At 39.1% G+C, this 21,578-nt stretch overlaps 1 protein-coding gene across 2 annotated transcripts in view; it reads right to left on the bottom strand.

Annotated features, from left to right (window-relative positions):
- Window positions 1–9,523: 9,523 nt before the first annotated feature.
- Window positions 9,524–21,578, bottom strand: part of Septin10 (septin 10) — a 51,729-nt gene continuing 39,674 nt past the window's right edge. For both annotated transcript variants that reach the window (XM_003471615.4, XM_063229710.1), the window contains 3 exons: window positions 15,641–15,773; window positions 11,177–11,364; window positions 9,524–10,417 (listed from right to left, as the gene is read on the bottom strand). In XM_003471615.4, the coding sequence (XP_003471663.4) occupies window positions 10,402–10,417; window positions 11,177–11,364; window positions 15,641–15,773 (337 nt within the window). In that variant the 3' untranslated portion in view covers window positions 9,524–10,401. The remainder of the gene's footprint in view (window positions 10,418–11,176; window positions 11,365–15,640; window positions 15,774–21,578) is intronic.

The raw sequence follows: 21,578 nt of genomic DNA, 5'->3' as shown, positions 1-21,578 counted from the left end.
CTGGATACAAAATCAATATTCAAAAATCAATAGCATTCTTATATACTAACAACAAAATCACAGAGAGAGAAATAAGAGAAGCCACACCTTTCACACTAGCAACCAAGAAAATGAAATATTTAGGAATTACTCTCACGAAAGAAGTGAAAGACCTATACAGGGAAAATTAAAATACATTGAAAAATGAAATTGAAGATAATCTCAGGAAATGGAAAGACATCCCTTGCTCACGGATAGGAAGAATAAATATTGTGAAAATGGCCATTCTCCCAAAACTGTTATACAGATTCAATGCAATTCCGATAAAAATACCATCAACATACCTCATAGATCTCGAGAAATCAATCCTAAAATTCATCTGGAACCAGAAGAGACCTAGAATAGCAAGGACAGTTCTAAGCAGCAAAGGCAAGGCAGGAGGCATCATAATCCCTGACTTGAAGTTATACTACAAAGCAACTGTAGTAAAATCAACATGGTCCTGGAATCAAAACAGAGCCAAAGACCAATGGAATAGATTAGAAGATACAAGAACAACTACAAACACACTCAACCACCTCATGTTTGATAAAGGGGCCAAACAGGTTCACTGGAAGAATGACAGTCTCTTTAATAAATGGTGTTGGAAAAACTGGCTCTCCATATGCCGAAAACTAAAACTAGACCCATGCCTGTCACCATATACTAAAATAAAATCTAAATGGATCAAAGATCTAAATATTAAAACAGAAACACTAAATCTATTGGAAGACAAATTGGGTAAAAACCTTGAAGACATAGGGGTAGGTAGAGAATTCATGAACAAGACTCAAACCGCATGGGAAATACTTCCCAGAGTCAATAACTGGGATCACATCTTATTAAAAAGTTTCTGTACATCGAAAGAAATCTCTAACATAGTGAAAAGAAAACCCACAAACTGGGAAAAAATCCTAGTGAACTGTCCCTCAGACAAAGGACTTCTGTCTAAAACATACAAAGAATTAAAAAAAATCAGACCCCCAAAATTCAAAGACCCCATCCAAAAATGGGCATCAGAGATGAATAAATAATTTTCAGATGAAGAAAGACAAACGGCAAATAAATATATGAAAAAATGTTCAGCATCACTAGTCATTAGAGAAATGCAAATTAAAACCACACTGAGATTTCATTTCATTCCTGATAGAATGGCCAAGATCAAGAAAACCACCAATAACAAATGCTGGAGAGGCTGTGGGGAAAAAGGAAGTCTCCTGCACTGTTGGTGGGAGTGTAGACTGGTGCAACCATTGTGGAGGTCAGTCTGGAGATTTCTCAGAAAGCTGGGACTGGAAGCACCATTTGACCCAGCTATTCCACTCCTAGGCATATTCCCAGAAAAACTGAAAGCATCATACCACAGTGATATATGTGCACCCGTGTTTATAGCAGCACAATTTGTAATAGCCAGATCTTGGAAACAACCTCAGTGTCCATCAACTGAGGAATGGATAAAAAAGTTGTGGTATTTTTATACAATGGCGTACTACTCAGCTATAAAGAATGATCACATTGAGACATTTGTAAACAAATGGACGCAGCTCGAGGCCATACTTACAAGTGAAATAAATCAAACTCACCTGTATAAATACCGAATAGTTTCCCTAGTGTAAGAAACAATAAGAATACATGAAAGTATGTGGTAATCATGATTCCCAGTCACACTGGTTTGAAGCCATATGTTTTCACTCATTACTTGGAATGGTTTTAATTTGGGTGTTTTTATTTTATTGTCTGTGATACTACAAATGACTATTTTGAAGAGAATAAGAGCGTAATAGCTAGCGCTGATTTAATATCATCCTGTTTTGAAGCCCCATCAAGTTTTTGTTCATTTGTTTCCATTGGTTCTAGCATGTGGTACCTTATTATATCTTAATGTATGTGATAGTATAAGCAAGTTTTTTTATAGACAAAGAGATAATATAGAAATTGATGTTTGGTTTCTGCTAGCTGGTTCTAAATTCTCTGCAACAATTTCATTCTCTTGAACAGTCTCACACTGTCTTGATAAATTTGATGCTCTAGTATACGAAGTTAGACTCAAATATTTCAAGGAAAGAGTCACTATGGTAACTACTATTAATGTCAAGCTATCTAGGGGTGAAACACAATGATGGTTAAATTTTTCGATTCTGACCGGTGTTGTTATATTGATACGTTCTTTTTTTTTTTATCTCAGTCTCCCCCCTTTTTTCTTTCCTTTTTTTAAAAAAATTAATTTATTTCTTAGTATCTTTTAACTAAGGGAAAATTAAATTAAAAATAGTGCGATAGATTATAGTAATTTTTTTTGTCTCCCTATTAACCTGATTTGAACCCCTGTAGTGTTCTTTATATCTTGTTCTGACTGATTTTATCATATTCTGTTTCACTTAATAGTATCAAGTTTGAGGGTATAGGCAACCATTTGGAAGGCAACCAGATATTCTATGATGCCCGTTATTATTTGACTATTATCTTCTTTGGAATCCTGTAAGCTCTCTAATGTGGTTTTATTGGTCTTATGTACAGTTTTGCTCAATTCTTTTATACTAGCTGATATAGGCTACTCTTTTTAGGATAAAAAGAGGCATAATGGTAACCATTGTTGATCACCTAGTAATTCCCCCCTTTATTTTTATTTTTATTAATTTTTTTTTTCATTTTATGCTATGTCCATCCTTCTGATCTAAGTGACTCTGTTTTGCTTTGTCACATTGGGTTTTTCTTTGGTCCATCTTGTTTTGTTTTTTGTTTTTTGGCCTTTTTTTCAATCTTTTTTCTTTTCCTCTTCAAAGAAAAAGTTAAAAAAAAACTGTGGAAGTAATGGAAACTAAAATGTGCGATTGTTAGTGTAAAAAAGAGAGGAAGGAAAGTGATCTCAAGTGTTGGGAGCCGCGGCCGAGCCCGGTCGCCTTACTTGGCGGACGTGAGGCCTGTAGGAAAGAGCAAAGCCTGAGCTAGATTACCCCTCCCATCGAGTGTGCTAAGATGGCGCTTATCCCCTGCTTCCTGCTTGGTAAACAACCCGCCCTGTAAGATCTCCTGCTTCCTGCTTGGTAAACAACCCGCCCTGTAAGATCTCCTGCTTCCTGCTTGGTAAACAACCCGCCCTGTAAGATCTCCTGCTTCACAACCCGCCCTGTAAGATAGTCTGCCTAGCAACAACTGATGTTAGCCAATCAGCCCGCATCGTGCGCTTTGAACTGATTGGCCACTGTAACCCTATAAAAGTGAGTGCCTCTCCCGCCACGAGAAAAGAAGCAAAAGAAGCAGAAGAAGCACGCAAGGAGCCGTGGAGAGCGGACCGGTAGAGGCTTCGGGACAGACTGTAGGGAGAAGCACGCAAGGAGCCGCGGAGAGCGGACCGGTAGAGGCTTCGGGACAGACTGTAGGGAGAAGCACGCAAGGAGCCGCGGGGAGCGGACCAACAGAGGCTTCGGCCGGGAGGATTCCCGGGGCAGGCTGTACGGAGAAGGAAAATAAAAGAAAAGGTTGTCCACTGCCAGACTTTGTTGTGTGTCCTTCCTGCCGGCCGGGAGTGACACCGACATCTGGTGGCCCGTACGGGGAGCTGATCACCCCCGAGACGTGGCAGTGGACAACGCTCCAACGCAGAGCTGCAAGACAGGTGAGTAGAGGATAAACCTGGGCCCTGGGTGGCGCGCACCTACAGGGTTTGTAGACTCCTCTCAGGCTCACGCGTAAGTGGCGGATTCCTTGGGCCTCACGCGGTGAGTAACATATTAAAAAATGGGAAACATGCTAGGTAGCGGCACTAAGAGTGAGGGTGGTTGCGGGGAAAGCTCTCAAGAGCTTACAAAAGTATTTGAGCAGGGTATTTGAGCAGGCCCAGTCAGGGAGCTCCCGAGAGGGGTCCGTCAAGGGGAACAAAGATGCTAAGGAGGAGGACGGGGCTCAAGCCTCGGAGTCGTCTGACTCCGAGGACGAGGGAAGGTTGAATGGTGAGGAGGCCAAAGAGACCAGCTGTCAGGGGCCTAAGTCGCTTGATGGGGAGACGCAAGGCTCTTTCGCTGCGTTGCGCCGCGAATTGTGCTCCGCTCAGCTAGGCTTACGAAAAAGCAGAGAGCTTCTGAGCGCCCCCTGGCAGGGGAGGGAGACAGAACCTTCTGCTCCGCCCTGGAACTCGTTCCCGGAAGCGGTCCCTCGCCGCGATGCTGCCGCATGGGAACTCCCCCCTCTTCCATCAGTACAGGAAATAACGCACAGGCCGCCATTTTCTGTTCAGCCACGGCCGCCATCTTACGATGCTCCGCCACCGGCGGAACGTTATTTCCACAGACAGCTGTGGCATGGGGGTCGTGTGTCTAATGAAGACCACCCGTTCCCAGGGATAGATAGCGGCCCCTATGGGATATATCCTGTACAGATGGCCATGGGTCAGGGACGTAATGTGTGGGAACCCTTTGAAATAAAGCAGATTAGAGAACTTAAAAATGCAGTTACAACCTTTGGGCCGACTGCGCCTTACACCATTGCCATGCTGGAGAACCTGTCTTCTGGGCCCCTCACCCCCGCGGACTGGACTCAGCTGGCAAAGGCGTGTCTGCCCTCGGGTAGTTACCTGGATTGGCGAGCCTGGTACGCTGAGTTCGCTGCCGAACAGGCGGAAAGAAACGCTAACCGAGGGAACCGGGGGTGGAATAGAGACATGCTTATGGGGGAAGGCCAACACGCTGATGATCAGACTCAGTTCCCTGGTGCAGTTTATGAGCAGATCAATACCATTTACAAAAACAAAAAGGGGGAGTAGGCCAAGGCCTGGCCCCAAAGGCACGATTATCCATGGCACTATTCACACACAATTTTTTAAATTTAAATAATGATAATTGCTCCCCAGCTATGGAGCACTGCAACCCTTCCCCCAACCATAAAGGGTGGGTTAAATGGAAAGATGTCCTAACAGGACAATGGATGGGCCCGGATCCGGTGGTTAGCTGGAACCGAGGCGCGGTTTGTGTTTTCCCACAGGAACCGGGACGAGAACCACTGTGGGTACCGGAGAGACTGACACGGGCAACAAAGCCCTCTACTGAAGATCAGACCTGCCCTACCGGAGATCCATCACAGACCAACCAACAAGATGAATAGAAATAGCGGTAGCCCAAAATGGACAAAAAGATCCTCAGGCATATGCATGGCTCGCTCGCCTAGCCTACGACCGAGTCTAGGGGCGGTGAGCTTCCCACACTCCTCCTCTAAAAAGTTATGACATAGCTGGGTAGGAGAGTCAATGACGGGTAAGAGCGTACTCCCCCGGTGCGACTCAACCTAAGCCAGGCCCTACCCCATCCTGCACGTAAGCCGCTGGACTGTTAGATGCTGCCCAGGTCTAAATTTCTCTCCGAGGGGATTTCTTTACGGAGAGGAAATGAGTGCAAGCTTGTGTGCATCCAGGTTCCGTCCAGTTTGTGCCTGGCCCTAGAAAAAGGACGAGGGCCTCAGGGCCTTGGCAGACCATGGGACGGCCGACCAGGGTCTAAGCCAAGGACCTACGGTGGGCCTACGCATAGGGCATAAGCCTCTGCACCCAGTCCAGGAAGGGCTACGATGCGCACATTCATAAAAAATAAAAAAGGGGGAGATGTTGGGAGCCGCGGCCGAGCCCGGTCGCCTTACTTGGCGGACGTGAGGCCTGTAGGAAAGAGCAAAGCCTGAGCTAGATTACCCCTCCCATCGAGTGTGCTAAGATGGCGCTTATCCCCTGCTTCCTGCTTGGTAAACAACCCGCCCTGTAAGATCTCCTGCTTCCTGCTTGGTAAACAACCCGCCCTGTAAGATCTCCTGCTTCCTGCTTGGTAAACAACCCGCCCTGTAAGATCTCCTGCTTCACAACCCGCCCTGTAAGATAGTCTGCCTAGCAACAACTGATGTTAGCCAATCAGCCCGCATCGCGCGCTTTGAACTGATTGGCCACTGTAACCCTATAAAAGTGAGTGCCTCTCCCGCCACGAGAAAAGAAGCAAAAGAAGCAGAAGAAGCACGCAAGGAGCCGTGGAGAGCGGACCGGTAGAGGCTTCGGGACAGACTGTAGGGAGAAGCACGCAAGGAGCCGCGGAGAGCGGACCGGTAGAGGCTTCGGGACAGACTGTAGGGAGAAGCACGCAAGGAGCCGCGGGGAGCGGACCAACAGAGGCTTCGGCCGGGAGGATTCCCGGGGCAGGCTGTACGGAGAAGGAAAATAAAAGAAAAGGTTGTCCACTGCCAGACTTTGTTGTGTGTCCTTCCTGCCGGCCGGGAGTGACACCGACACTCAAGGATATAACTGCAAGTTTATTTAAATGTGTAGGAAAGAGAACCATATTGCTGAATTTTTCTTGGATCATTGAACAGAACTGACCAGTCTCACTATATTAATCTCCACTTTGTATGCTTTAATTTTGTAATCTGGACAGCTGTTTGTAAGTTAACAATGTGTGATCTATTAACTGGTGAACTCTTACTGTATGTTTTTTCTCTTGAAATTCTGTGTTGCTTCTAGCCTTTTACTGTCTTGCTTCGTTTAGTTTTTTCTCTTTCAATTAAAAAAAAAAAAGAATTGTACAAATACATGGAGATTAAAAACTTGCCCTGAATGGTGAACATGCTAACAAAAATTTAAAGGAAAATTTAAAGATTTCTTTAAGCAAATGAAAATGAAAATGCAACTACTGAAAACTACATGATACAATACAAGCAATACTAAAAAACGAAGCTTATAGCAATAAATATCTACATAAAAAATTGAAAAACATAAAATAAAAACAACTGGAAGAATTAGAATAAACCAAATTAAAAATTAGTAAAAGTGAAGAAATAATAAATCTCAGAGCAAAGATAAATGAAATGGAGGATTTTTAAAAAAATAAAACAAACCCCAAAATAAAATTTAACCCCCCCAAAACAGTTTTGAAATAAAGAAATACATAAAATCAACAAATCTTTAACTAAGATAAGAAAAAAAGAAGAGTCCAACAAAACCAGGGATGAAAAGGAACCACAGATACAATGGATCACTGAGAACTACTAAGAGCAGCCACACACCAAGAAAGTGGAAAGCCTGGAAGAATTGGGTTAGTTCCTAGACATATATAATCCACCAAGACTGAACAGGAGGAAACAGAAGACACACCAGTAATGAGCAACAAAACTCAATTAGTACAGTGGCTATTCCAACAAATACAGAGATAGCACTTAAAATTCAACACCCTTTCACAACAACTTGCAACAAATCAGGTACAGAAGGAACATATCTCAATACAATTAATACTACGTATAACAAGCTCATAGGTAATATTATGAATGAGAAAAAGCTGAAAACATTTCCTTTAAGATTGGAAATCAGACAAAAATGTCAACTGTACCACTAATATACAAAACAGTGATGAAAGTTCTAGCAGACAATTAGGCAACAGAAATACAGAGCAAGCAAACTGAAAAGGAGTTAAGTCTCTAACCCTGCAGATGACACGATTTAAGAGTCCATATGTACAAACACACATGATATGAGAAGCCAATCCCCCCACCTTTGATTGTGTGAAAGAAATATATAAAGGAACTGGGAGTAGCAAAAGTGAAACTTTATTTCTCAAACTTGCAAGAATGGGTACCAGCTTAACAGACCTACACAATCTAGAATAGGGTGCCTAACTTTACCCTGCTTCCTCTGTGAATATTTTGCTGGTTTTAAAAGTAAATGATTAAACTATAGGAGGTAACTTCTTAACTGCCAGTGCTCTTCCAATCAGAGTTAGCACAATAAGTTTCATATTTTATTGACTTATCTATCCTCCCCTCCTTGTTTAGAGACACTCTCAGAAGCATGACCTCAGTCATGTCCTCAGCAAAATAGTTTTTCACTCAAGAGTTAAAGACCTTATCTTGAAAACAGACTACTTTAAGTTTCTATATCTTTTAAAGAGAAAGATACAGGATACAGAAATATGTAGCATTTCTACACACCAGTAATAGTGTAGCTAGAAAGAAATCAAGAAAGCAATGCCATTTATAATAGCTACAAAATTTCCCCAGGAATAAATTTAATCAAGAAAATGAAAAATTCCTATTGTAAAAACTGTAAAACAGTGGTGAAAGAAATTTTAGACAATATACATACAAAAATGAAAAGATATCACCTTATGGATTAGAAAAATATTGTTAAAATGTCCATTCTACCCAAATTGATCGACAGATTCAAAACAATTTCTATCAAAATACCAATGATACTACTCTTCATGGAACTAGAAAAAAACACTTGTAAAGTTCATACAGTATCAGAAAAGATCCCAAGTAGCCAAAGCAATCCTGAGCAAAAAGAATAAAGATGGAGTCATCACAAGTACCTGACTTCAAATAATACTATTTAACAAAACAATGATACAGGTTTAAAAACAGATTTTTACACTAATGAAACATAACACAGTTGCCAGAGATAATTCATATATTTACAGCCAATTTGTTTTTTTCAGAGCTGCCAAAACATTCATTGGAGAGAAAGGCAATCTCTTTAATAAATAGTGCTGGGAAAATTAAATATCCATAGGAAGAACAAACCACACCCAATCACCTGCCATGTATACCAAAATCAAAGCAAAAAAAGAAAAAGTAGTTTTACGTTTTTATGAAACCACCAAAAGAAAACACAGGTGAATCAATTTAGGTCATCAGTCTGGGAAAAGAATTTTTAAATATAACCCCAAAAGTATAAGCAACAATTGAAATGGCATTGCATCAACCTAACAATTCCTACACAGCATAGGAACTGATCAACAGAGTTAAAAGACTGCCCCTTAGAAGTTAGCAGAGAGAACTATGTTCAAAAGAGACTAGTATCTGGCATCTGTAAGGAAACCAAATCATTCAATACCAAAAAAGAAAAAAAAAGCCAAATGAAAGGAAATGAACACATCAAGAAACATGTGCACTCACATGTTTTATGTAGCTGTGGTCACCAGTCAAGATAAAGATCAACTCAAGTACCCTTCCATGGATGAATGGATAAAGAAAATATGGTACATATACACAACATAATATTAGATAGCCCTAAGTATGAAACACAGCAACACAGGAGGACATTATGGTAAGTGATATCAAACACAGAAAGATAGGTACTGCATGTTATCCTGCATATGCATAAACTAACCAGGTTGGTCTCATAGAGGTAAATAACGGAGGTGAGGAAAGGCTGGGAAGCATTTGGGAAATGGAGGAATGAAGAGAGAATAACTAATGGGTATAGGAGAGCAGTTGGTTAGTAGGTAACTTCCAACAGTCTACAGCAGGATGATTGTCCACAGAAGGGTGGACAATAGTTAAGTACCAAGTACAGAGGATTCTGAAAGTTTCCAACACATACACAGTGAAGAAAGTATGAGGTAAATGATATGCCAATTACCATGATTTGGTCATTATACATTGTATATGTAAGTAGTGAAATATCACATGGTATCCCATAAAAATGTAAATTACGTGTTAAATAAAAATAAAACAATAAACACATTTTAGGAAACATGCAGACATATTTTGTCAAGAATATCAGTTTTATTTAGAATATCCAAGTACAAAAAAGGAAAATGTGTATACCTATGACTGTTAAAAAGTTAGAATCTATTAAGATGTTCTGTGAATGCTTAGGCACTGAATACAAATATCCCATAAAACATGAATAATCAGACTTGTTATATATTTAACATTAAAATGTTCATAGTTATTGTCTTAAGAAATCTAGTAAAAATTATTCAACTTACTTTTCCCTCAAACATAGAGTTTCAAACAAGTATTTAAGATAGACTAATGGAAATTGAGGTCTATAGACCTAGATGTTTTAAGCTTTTGAAGATATTATGTTTCATCAAAGTAAGATGCCAACCACAATAAGGGATACTGAAGCATAAATGTGGTTAAAGCTTAGGATACTACTTGTCAACTGTGTAAAAAATTAACTCTATAAAACTTTTGAGAGGCTAGAGTTTAGCTATGATCCATTCCAAAATATATTCCCCCAATTTTTTTGTTTAGTGTATTAGCAAAAAAGATTCATTTTGGAATACAAATAATGGGAAAGTGCTCTGCACTTTCAGTGGCACTAAATCTTGCTCTTTGGTATAATGTATGCAAAATGACAAGAACCTGGCAAAGGAGAAGACATCTAGATTTATTGCAAAATAGCAACTTAGAAATCTTTATCAACAGTGAATACATAAGTAGTATCATTCATTCTGACTTATGTATTACTCTCACATTTGAAAATCTTTTACCATAAATGTCAGTGACTGTGTCCATCTGCCAGATATATATAGAATCAGTGGTGACAAATAAAAACAAGAAAATCAAAGCACACTCATAACAGTTTACTCTTGCTTATGATGGCCTTCTGCACTCTGGAACTCTGCACTCTGGTTACATAAAATTGGAGCTAGAAAAAGAAAAAAAAACCCTTTTAATTAGTACAATAAAAAACAATATAGGAAATAAAAAATTACCAGAATCTTCTGCTTCTGGTTTCACAAGCTCTAACATCAAAGTACTGCACTTTAATCAAGAGCCTGGTTTCCTTATAAAAACAAAAGTTCTCAGAAAAGTCAATGATTAATAAATTTGGTTAAAAATGAGCCTAAGAATTAGGATTCTTTAATGTAGACTATAGTTTTATTTCAATGATTCCCCAACAAAATGCAATTACCATTTATACACAAAATTCAAAACAGCTCAAGGTAAGCCAATAGTCACTAGCTGAGTTTTAGAGCTAAGGCTGGGCTATGAAGTAAGAACAGACTGTTTTTTCCCCAGCTAACTGACTCTTTTGTACTACAATGTGTTTTTATTTTATTCACTCATTCGTTTTGAAAAGTAGTTACTGAGCATTTAATTTATACCAGGAGCTGTTTCAGCTGCTGGAAAACAGCAGTGAGTGAGAGGAGTGAGGTGTCCAGGAGGTGCAATGACAGTGCAGAAGGTGGATACGGAGAAGGTAAACAGAGGTGCTAGGAAGATCAAACAGGGCCAGGAGGGCTGGTTGAGGGCTCAGTGGTACAACACCTGCCTACCATGCACCAGGCTCTGGGTTTGAGTTCTAGAACCATACAAGAACAAGCCAATCACCCAAGAAAACAAAAACAAACAGGATCAGGAGACAGAAGGTGCAGGGTGGGTCTGCAGATGCAGGGATTCTTACTTCTTACGATCCTTGTCCTTCTTCATGCCGATACCTGATGCCAGAAAGGACTGGTTCTGGAGTATCTCAGAGGCAACCTTCTTTTTAGAGAAAGCAATTATTTCTGCTTCCAAAATTCTTCTCTTTTCTTCAAGTTTGATCCTCTCTTCTTGGTGAACTCTTTTAAGGTGCTCAAATTTGGCTTGCAGCTGTGACACAAAAGTGAAATTCCAACTGCTGGCACCAGGTGACAGCACACACACAGGAATATGCTCTGGTGAGCAACAATCAATCTCAAATTGCTTCAAGCAACAGTTCACAGGCACAACAGCCTTGGCAACTTAATTTTATAGAAGTTTCCTGCAAAAATTGCTTGAACTAAATGTAATAAAAACTATAGCCTCATGAACAAAATTCGATCTTTCCCTAGGGTTAGTTTCTTGTTTTACATTTTTTCAATAAAGTCTAACAGTTTCTCAAATCTATGTTCAGTAACAATATGGTACATAAAAACACAGAAGGAATTTAAGAGGAAAAAAGCTGCACTTATTTTCTATGTAAAGATAACATATGTAAGGAGAAAAGTTTTGAAAATTACACTGGGAAACCCTATTGGAAAGCAAGTGTCAGTTGTTAGTTTATGTTATGAACTTTAAAACTGCATCACATTTTTACAGTCATTTAAAGTATGAAAGTGATTCTAATTAGAAACAAAAGACAGGGATTCTCAGGCCTCTAATCTGAAGTAGGAAAGCAGAAATAAAGGTAAGTAAAAAGAAGGTCAGAAAATCATAATTCTAAATTGCACTTTTAAGAAAACTATAGCTTCAGGACACCTGCACTTCTTTTTATTGCCTAAGAAATGTTTCTGTGCCCCTCAACTAGTGAGTCCTGTAATTCTTTTCTGTGATATAAGTCAGCAAACCTACACAACCTATCCTGTGGCTAAGTGTTGGGCGCAGGCGCTCAGCATACCATACCCCACCCGGGACTAAGGACCATGCCAGCTTCCGCAATGCGCTACGTCCCTCTTTAAATTAGCCAACCCGTGCGCACTTCGTGCTCACTCCGTACTCTGTGGCAACTCCTGATTGGCCACAGCTGGATATAGTAGCCAGAGCCTGCATCCCATTCCCGCCCTGCTTCCTCGTGGCAGCCTGTGATTGGTCATGGCCAAATATATAAACCAGAGCCCGCGTGAATAAAGCAGCAGTTAACTGTCGCCCACAAGAGCGTCTCCTGTCTCATTGGGGAGCTGCGCCGGTCAGCTAAGGAGAGATGAGATCTCTATTTCCTCCTTAGGAGGATTTACTGGACTCTATCTAATGCAACCTATGATCCTTACCTTTCCACGGAGAGATGTGTCTTTCTCTATCCTTCCTTGCTGACAATGTATGGAACATACCTTCCCCTTATCCATCTAACCTTACTGCAAGGACCAGGTGTGCTCTGAGAGCAGAGAGGACCAGGATGTCTCCAAGGGCCAGAACAGCTGCTAACTCATAGTTTACATAGGAAGAAAATCCCTTCAAACATGAAGAAGTTTCAGGAAGCATCATGTTCATAATTTATCAGATCCTCATCAGACCCTAGCCTACCCTAGAGATGCCCAAAAAATCTGGTGTAAATGAGCCAGCTTGATTTTCTCTATCAGAGTGGTATTCCCTTTAGCTTATCTTCCTTCCCATGTTTTCTTTCTTCTCAAAGCTTTTGCCTGTAAATTTGCACTGCTGCCTCAGTTTTAGTTTCCTGCATTTCCTGTGTCATTTCAAATTTCTTGAAAACAAAACTAAAAGACATCTAAATTAAGAGAAAGCTTTATATATAAAAATACTCACTGCAGTAGATATTATACTACATTTAAAAACTCCACAAATCCAACAGAAATAAAGTCAAAAAGAATAAATTTAGAATGGAAATAAAGAACAGAATCCAGTAAACTTTTATTTCCTTGGGGCTAAAAGCCATTTTGATAGATCATATGAAGGAGCAATGTGCCTTAGAAGTACATTTGGGTTTGACTTCATTTTGTGCCACAGTTTGAAGAATGCCCTAGATGTAGCAAAAAGGGCTTATCTCTCAAGGGTATGAAGGCTGTAAAGTTCTTAGAAACAACAGATAAAAACAATGCCCAGCAAATGAAAGAGAGGGCTTTAGAAAACGTACTCAAAATTTTATCATGATATGTGGCACAGAATACAGATTTGAAAATCATTAGTAATTATTAACTGAACAAAACAAAACAAAACAAAAACCCACACAGATACACAAAAAAGAAGAGGTTAGATCTTTCTACCTGTGGCCCTTCTACCTGTGGCCGCCAAAGAAAGTCTCAGTAATTCATGTTGCAGAGGACCTATATGGGCAACATCACCTTGAGGACTGCTTAGGAGCTCTGCCTTTTCTCTTCACCCCAGCACCCTCTATAACATGTGGAAGAGAACCAGTTATGAGACACAGAGCAGAGTGTGGGAGAGCCATAGGAAGCTCAGAGTCAGGTGGATCTGGCTAGACTGTGGTCTACCTTCCAAACTACCACCTAGGGACCTCAGTGGGCTCCACATCAATAGGAGGCTGTGGTTGTACCTGTCAGTAACACATATACATCAGCAAAACCTAGACCAATAAAGATACTTTGCTTTTCTCCTCTAATCTGGTAAGATAAACCTAGGATTAGTACTACTCTAGGTAGCAACCTTGGATTCATATAAAAAGTATGACTTGGTATGTAGAGAAGATCATATAAGATAATTGGGGAAACAGTTCATTAAACAACAGAGAACAAAGGTAGAAACCCAGAGAGAGCTAAATTCTAGCTTAATGAAAAGTGTATGTTACCAAGTGGTGATTTTATAGGCCAGTGAGCTCCTGATAGCAATACTCGATCAGGCTAAAACAGTATTAAGCAAGGCCTTTTCTAACCTAAGGTATTTTGTTCCTAGAGGACACTTTTTCAGAGCAGCATTAGGTCCTTAGCACGGTACAGCTGTGGTCTACCGAGGAACCTACAGCTTCCTTAAATGGTTCCTGCTTAAGAAAAGATAATGTGACAAGTACACATGTGTGTTCAGTGCCTGTGCTAAAAGGATGAGAATCGCTGTGATAATTCAAATCAGTGGCATGGGGGCTGATGTACAAAGCACAGTGGCAGAGCACTTGTCTAGCACATGCAGGCTGGGATTCAATCCTTAGCATCTCCCCCCACGCCCCACCAAATAACACATCAGTGGTATAAGTGAGAGACATGTGTGCCCTTTGGTGTGGAAGAGGAGCAGAGTGAGGGTAAAAGCATGAGAGGGGACAGACCTACATTATATGAATAAAGACCACATTTGTGTTATTTAAATGGACATTTCTATGTTATAGGCATACTAAAAAGTTAGAGAGTACTTTATACATCATGAGGGTGATTAAGACTTCTAGGAAAACTACAAAAGGCAAAGTATTTTAAAATGTGAGTTAGAGATTATGGTATTCTATTAATCTTCTTAGGTATGGGAAGGGAGAATCACTATGCTTTCACTTCTAAAACTTTTTCAAAATAAAACATCAAAATTCAAACTACAAATGAATCAATATATTTTCACTTTTACAAAACCACTTCTTATGGAGTTCATTTAATTCCAGGTACTACAAGTATTCTTGAAATAATAAATTTGCATAATTGAATTACAGATAACTTTTCAGGAACTCTTACATCATTAATATTAATTTATATTAACATTTGCCTTTTCTTAACAATTCCTTTTTGCAGCAAAATGACCGTCAACTTAATGCAGCCATTTTCTTGAGAGCCACCACTGCACTTATTTGTATAGGTCAACAGAAAATAGTTTAACTCTAATAATACTAAAATTATTACTTGAAGAACTAGAAGCAAACACAATAATGGAAACTTACTAATGTTTTCTTGTGTCACTGTCATTCCAAGGTCATTTCTAGACCGCATAACTGTAGCTAGAAGGTTGGAGTTCAAATGTAAAGAAAGCTACTTCATAGCTTTCAGTTATCCATATGCTTCAACAACTCTCAGAAGTCTTCTTAAGTTATGGCTAAAATGTTGATAGCCATAATTAAGGTATTTAGAATATCTTTTAGTAATGTATGCCACTGTAAGTCCTTGGTAAGCCATTTCTAAAAGAAGAGTATTTGGGGGCTGGGGATTTAGCTCAGTGGCAAAGCACCTGCCTTGCAAGCCTGTGGCCATGAGTTTGATCCCTGGTAATGGTTAAAATACAAAAAAAAAAAAAAAAAAAAAAAAAAAAAGAGTATTTGCTCAAATGGCTAAGATTTTTAATTAGATTTCAGGCTATGATTTTTTTTAAAAGTCAGTATTCAAAGACTATGTATTAAAATAGCTATTTTTTTAAAAGACATGCAGCCTTCAAAAATTTCTCACCTACATTCTTAAGATAAATCTTTCAAATTAAAATGAAACCTAAAACTAAATGCAAATCACATCACTTGCAAAACAACCACACTTGCCTCTCTTTCAGCTTCTTTCAGTATGGCTTCTTTCTCTTTTACTCGCTGTACAAACATCTGCTTCATTTCCTCCTCCTTCCTCTGACGCTCACCATGGAATTCGTGTCTTTTGGCTTCATAGGTCTCTTGAAGACTAAAAAGTTATTTTCATTATTTACTTAAAAAGGTGATGTAACAAACTTGCAAAGCATCATACACCTCTCTTTGGGCCTCAGAAATGTACTGCCAGGTAACATTATCTTCTAACATATAGTGACCTGAAATATGCCATCTAACCTGAACTCTGATCAAAAGAATGAGAAAAAAGATCTCTGGGGCTGCACAGTGTTTCAGCATTGGCCAAAGTCATTCACAAGAGGTATCCAAACACATTACCTTTGCCATCTTTGTTAACTGTCATCACTGTACAGAGAAAGAAAGCTTAAAAAAAATAGTCCCCTGGGTCTTATCCCTTGTGCTTATTTTTGTGTCTGAGCCCCAGTTTGTCAATTCAGCCTTGAAGTAAACACCTCTAAAATCCAGTGATCTTTCCACTTCTATAGACATCCTATTACAACCCAAGGTGATCATTGTTATCTGTTGATTTCACTATTGCAGTGATCTCCTAACTAATCTCTGCGTATGTAGTCTCTTTCTCTCACTTTGTACCACTCCCTAGATTTTCTACCAAGACCAGAGATTTGGCATGTATCAGAAACTCAAAGCCCTCCCATTTCAGCCCACCGTGAGAATACCCTGGAGATTCAACAGAGAATACAAATTCATCTTTCTGCTGTGTCAGTCAGAAAGTTTTATTGCATATAGAAAGACTTTATAGATTCTAAAATATGATGAATTAAGGATTTATACTAATCTTAAATACTGTAACTGTGGAAATTAAACTTTTAAATATAGAATTCTGCAAGTTCAAGGAAACAGAGTAAGAAATGTTGCACAACAATCATTATGGCTGACAGTTAAGTATGTGTCATGCATAGCAGGTATTCCAAGAAGGAACACATTCTCACAACCTGTAAAGAACACTTTTTTAAAGAACAAAGTTTAACCTCGTACAAAATATCCTTAGGTACATCCTAAATGCATCAAATCCATTTAACTATGGATGAGGTTTTGAGGTGTTTTCTTCTTGTTTGTTTTGGTATCATTTTAAACAAACCCCAGTATCCACCAGATACTTTTACACATTTCAGAAGCTTCATCACATTTGCTGAAACAACACTGGATATTCTTTAATAACAAAACAACTAAAATAACACCTTGAATTTCTATCATGTATAAAGTTTGAAAAAATGCTTCATTACTCTCTCTGTACAAGGACTTGAGTTGCTTAGAAGGAAAACAAATCTACACGGTGAAGAGAAGAGACTTAACACTGATTAAATATCTGCTACCACTAAGACACCATTAGACTTCTCATGTTCATGACATTCCACAGAAACATGGAAGCTCAAAGAAGTAACTACCCAAAGTAATATAGCTGAAAAGCAACAACCTGACACATGAAGCAGATCAGCACCTATCTTTTGTTTTGCCTAATTTATTACAGTTTAAAACAGTCACTCACTCAAGAAAGTCTTTCCTAATTTTCCAGTTTAACTTAGAACCTTGGGGAGCTCTAGGGTCTCATCTTATACCCTGTGTACTTTTCCTTTAGCACATATTTTTCTCTGCAATTTGGAAATTAATCTCAGCCTCTCCTATAAGCTTATAAATTCCAGGAGCGCAAGAATTACTTGAAATCCACAATATTCACACCAGAATCTAACAAATTGTAGAACCTTTGGGTGTGGTTGAGTAGCTCAGTCCCTGGGTTTAATCTCAAGCACTACCACCACCAACACAAACATACACACACAAACATGGCAGGTAATTCAAAACTACTTATAATTTTATGCATTACTGTTCATGTTGACTCCCTACCTCAAGTCTATCTCCTGAACTCCAGATTAATTTACCTAAATACTCAGATTTTTTACCCAAATATTTAACAAATCATTTACATTTAACATTTACCAAACTTTTTTTTTTCTTTTTGTACTGGGGATCAAACTTATGACTTTATACTTGCCAGGCAGGCACTTTTGCCACTGAGCTAAATCCCCTGCCCAACCAAACTTCTTGACTAATAACCAGTACCTAACTTTTCCTCTTTCCATCTTGCTCGTGTCAATAACTACCATTCACCCTGTTTCTCAGTTCAAAATAGTAACTGAGGGCTTGGGTAGATCTCAGCAGTAGCACGCTTACTTGTCTAGCATGTATTCAATCTCTAGCATCACAGGAAAATAACAAAAAAAAAAAAAAAGGGTTCCAGTAAAGATGAAGGATAAGTAACAGCAGGCACCATAAGACAGTCAACTTAAATTCCAAAAATAATACAGCATGGGGAATCCTGAACAGAGGGAGATGGATCCTCCCGACCCAGGAACAAACTAAGCTGAGAGAAACCAATTAAACATACTGTCCCAGTGCTACTACTGGAATAGCTAAAGGCTCGGTGCTCCTGCTGCAGTGCTTGAACTCGTGCAGCTGAGACTTGCTGAGACTACTCAAAAACCCACTGCTTCTACTCACTGGAGATGCACTCATGCTGAGGTCAGGGGTCAGCGAGTTGAACTGAGAGCTGAGCTGGCGGGGAACCTGCATCGACCTGTGGTGAGTGATGGAATAAAAACAATCCACAGAAAAAGGGGCTGCAACAGACAACCTTCTGGGGCTGGGCAGACTGGCGAGAACAAGGAGCAGCAGTGACTTCAGTCAGCTGCTCCCTTCTCAAGCAGGATTGGTGGGGTGTGCTTGGCCTGGGTCACGCCCTGGGCTGAGACCCAATAGGTCAGCCCAAACTAAGTCCCTATGCCTGGCGTTACATCCTAATGCAGGGAAGCCCTTAGCAATTTGACTGACCCAGAGGGGAGGACCCAGCATATGCTGCCCCTGTTTGTACCTCCATAGTACAATGCAGTGGGCAGGAGCACCTAGTCAGCATACTTCAGATGAACTGCAACCAACAAAGAAAGAAACTGGGGCCCCCTATATACACCTGTATGGAAGAAACAAAAGATATGAGAAGAGGAAGAAACAAGAAAAGGGTCTCTAGCCCCCAACCCTGAGAACATTGATCCAGGAAAGGTAAATGCAAAGGAGATTGAGGATGGCAAGCATGTAATATCAGACATGGTACCAGTGGACATAAAGCGATATCTTTGGGACCTCATAGAAGAGTTCAAAAGTGAAATATTTAACCAAGTAAAGCAAGATATAAATAGATTAATAAAAGAAATGCTAAGCACCTTTCAAGAAGACATAGTTGGAAGAATGGAGGAAAAACAAAAAAGAGAGAATCGTTTGATGAGGAATATGAAGAAAACATAGAATAAATGAAGCAGGTTCAAGGAGATTACCAGAAAATTAAAAACTTCATGGGAAGCTTGCAAAACTGCTTGAAAGAAACTAAGGACAGATTATCCAAACTGGAGGACAGGTTTGCAATGTGGGATCATGAAAGAAAAAATTTCTTAAAAATAACAAGGAAACCAGCAGTAACAACACAAAGGCTAGAAGATGACAAGAGGATCTGTAACTTAAGAATAAAGAATGTGAATGAAGAAGCAGGGGTACAAACAAAGGAACTACAAAGGCTATTCACAGAAATAATTAAGGAAAACTTCCCAAACATAGAAAAAGGAAATGATATTCAGATGTATGAGGCATACAGAACTCCAGCCACCTACAACCAAAACAGAACTACACCCAGGCATATAATAATCAAGATCCCAGAAATCCAATATAAGAACAGAATATTAAAAGCTGTCAGAGACAAGAAATGGATTACTTACAAAAGACAGCCTATCAGAAATATGGCAGACTTTTTGGCAAAACCATCAAATCAAGAAGAGCATGGAGCAAAGCATTCCAAGTCCTGAAAGAAAATAACCTCCAGGCCAGATTGATATACCCTGAAAAACTGTCTCTAGACAGAGAAACAAGATACTTCCAAGATAAAGAGGAACTGGGGGAATTCACAACCACCAACCCAACTCTACAGAGAATACTGTAGGACATTCTAAAGAGATAGAAAAGTAACAGGATTTCAGGAACAATGGCAGAGAGGCCTCAACAGAGGCCTTTCTGGAGCAGAAAGCGAAATGAAGACAAACAGACAACTAATGATAGAAAAAGAGCACAACAGAAATGAGGCAGAGAAGGTTGGATATAATTTCTAATATAGATGGCCTAGATACACTAACTTAAGGAAAAAAAGAGAGAATCACAGGCAGAGTGGATCAAGAAGTAGAGTCCACCGAGATGCTCTTTATAGGAAATATAATTGTCCTGAAGAAGGATATATAGACAGAAAATCAAACATGAGAAGATACTACTCTATGTGGTAGGGAACCAGAGAGTAATAGGGGCAACTGGATCAGTATTTATGGATAGACTTGGAAAGACAGGCTTTAATAGGTAAAGAGATACAACTAGAGATCAAGTCCAGGAGTGAGAAGGTTCGGAACCATTTAGATAAATGGCAGGTTGCCCCTCCAATATAAAACTGAGGGTGTTCAGGAGACCCAAAAATGCACAGTACACCCTGGGGAAGTGAAAGGGGAGGAATAGTCTTAAAAAGACAACAGAAGATATTGCTAATAGTGTATTAGGAATTAAAGCCCATATTACTCGCCCACTCTGCATCTAAGCAGAGAATAACTAAAGAACTTATTCCATCCCAGTTTGTATACAAGCACTAGATCTGAGGGCACAGACAGTTATCCCAAAAAATATTAGGATATAGCAGAGTAGTCATCTTTAATTTCCTATTGACTTAATCTGGATCCCTGTATAACTTATACTGTTATATCATGACTGATTTTAGTTAAATCTGATGTTTGATTGCTGTTTGTTATTGACAGATTTTATTCAAAACTGTTAAGGTTGATAGTATCAAGTCTGAGAGTATAGACAACTATACTGAAAATGACAATGATTCACTATGATACCCATTCTGGTTTGATTGCTACCTGTTTTTGTAGTTCTACACTATCTACACTATCTACAAAGTTGTATTTCTATTAATACTTTTATGTACTGTTATATTTAATTATGCTATATCTCTAATGATATAGGCAATTCTATTGATGATAACAAGAGACAACACAATAACCATGGTAGAACTCCTTGTACAGCAGTTTGATATGTCTTTTTAGGTTTATGTGTCTGTAGGAATATGTTTTGTTCTGTTCTGCCTTGTTCTGTTTCTCCCTCTAATATAGAAAGGATAGAAATACATGTTAAGACTCATGCTTGTGTAAAACCTATAAACATAAGAACTGATCTTTTGACACATGATGAAATGAACAAATACTTTGAAGGAAAAAAAGGCACTACAGTACCCAGTGCTGATTCCAGAGTGTTATGATATGAAATCCAGCAATAATATTATTCTTTGTTCAAAGTGATTTTAGTCTGATTTGGTTTGTTTAATCTCAACATAAATGAAGATACGGATAAATGCGTGCATGTTTTAGTGTATAGGATTGATAATCATATTACTAAGTTTTTATTAGTTAGTTGAAACAGAACTATTTGCAGTCTCCCTGTTTGAGTTCCCATTTATATGTTCCACTTTTGCATCCTGAACAATTATTTGTAAAAGGACAATATGTAAACATCAACTAGTGATTTGTTACTGTTTTTTTTCTTTGAAAGTATGTATTATTTCTACCCATTTTCTGTTTTGTTTTGTCTTTCTTTTAATAAAATTTTTTAAAAACAGAAAAACAAAACAAAGTAAAACAAAACAAAAAAATCAGTGACAGAAGTCATCCTTGATTCCTATTTCCTTAACATTCTACATCCAAACCAATCTGTCTGGTGTCCTTCAAATTATATATCCTAAACATACTGGTTACATCCGTTATACTAATATCTATGTCTAACCCTT

Source organism: Cavia porcellus, unplaced genomic scaffold (genome assembly GCF_034190915.1).
Source record: "Cavia porcellus strain 051 isolate PalLab524CR breed Dunkin Hartley unplaced genomic scaffold, mCavPor4.1 scaffold_18, whole genome shotgun sequence".
NCBI lineage: Eukaryota > Metazoa > Chordata > Mammalia > Rodentia > Caviidae > Cavia > Cavia porcellus.
Note: the sequence above shows the minus strand (reverse complement) of the source record. Positions and strands in the feature narration are given on the sequence as shown.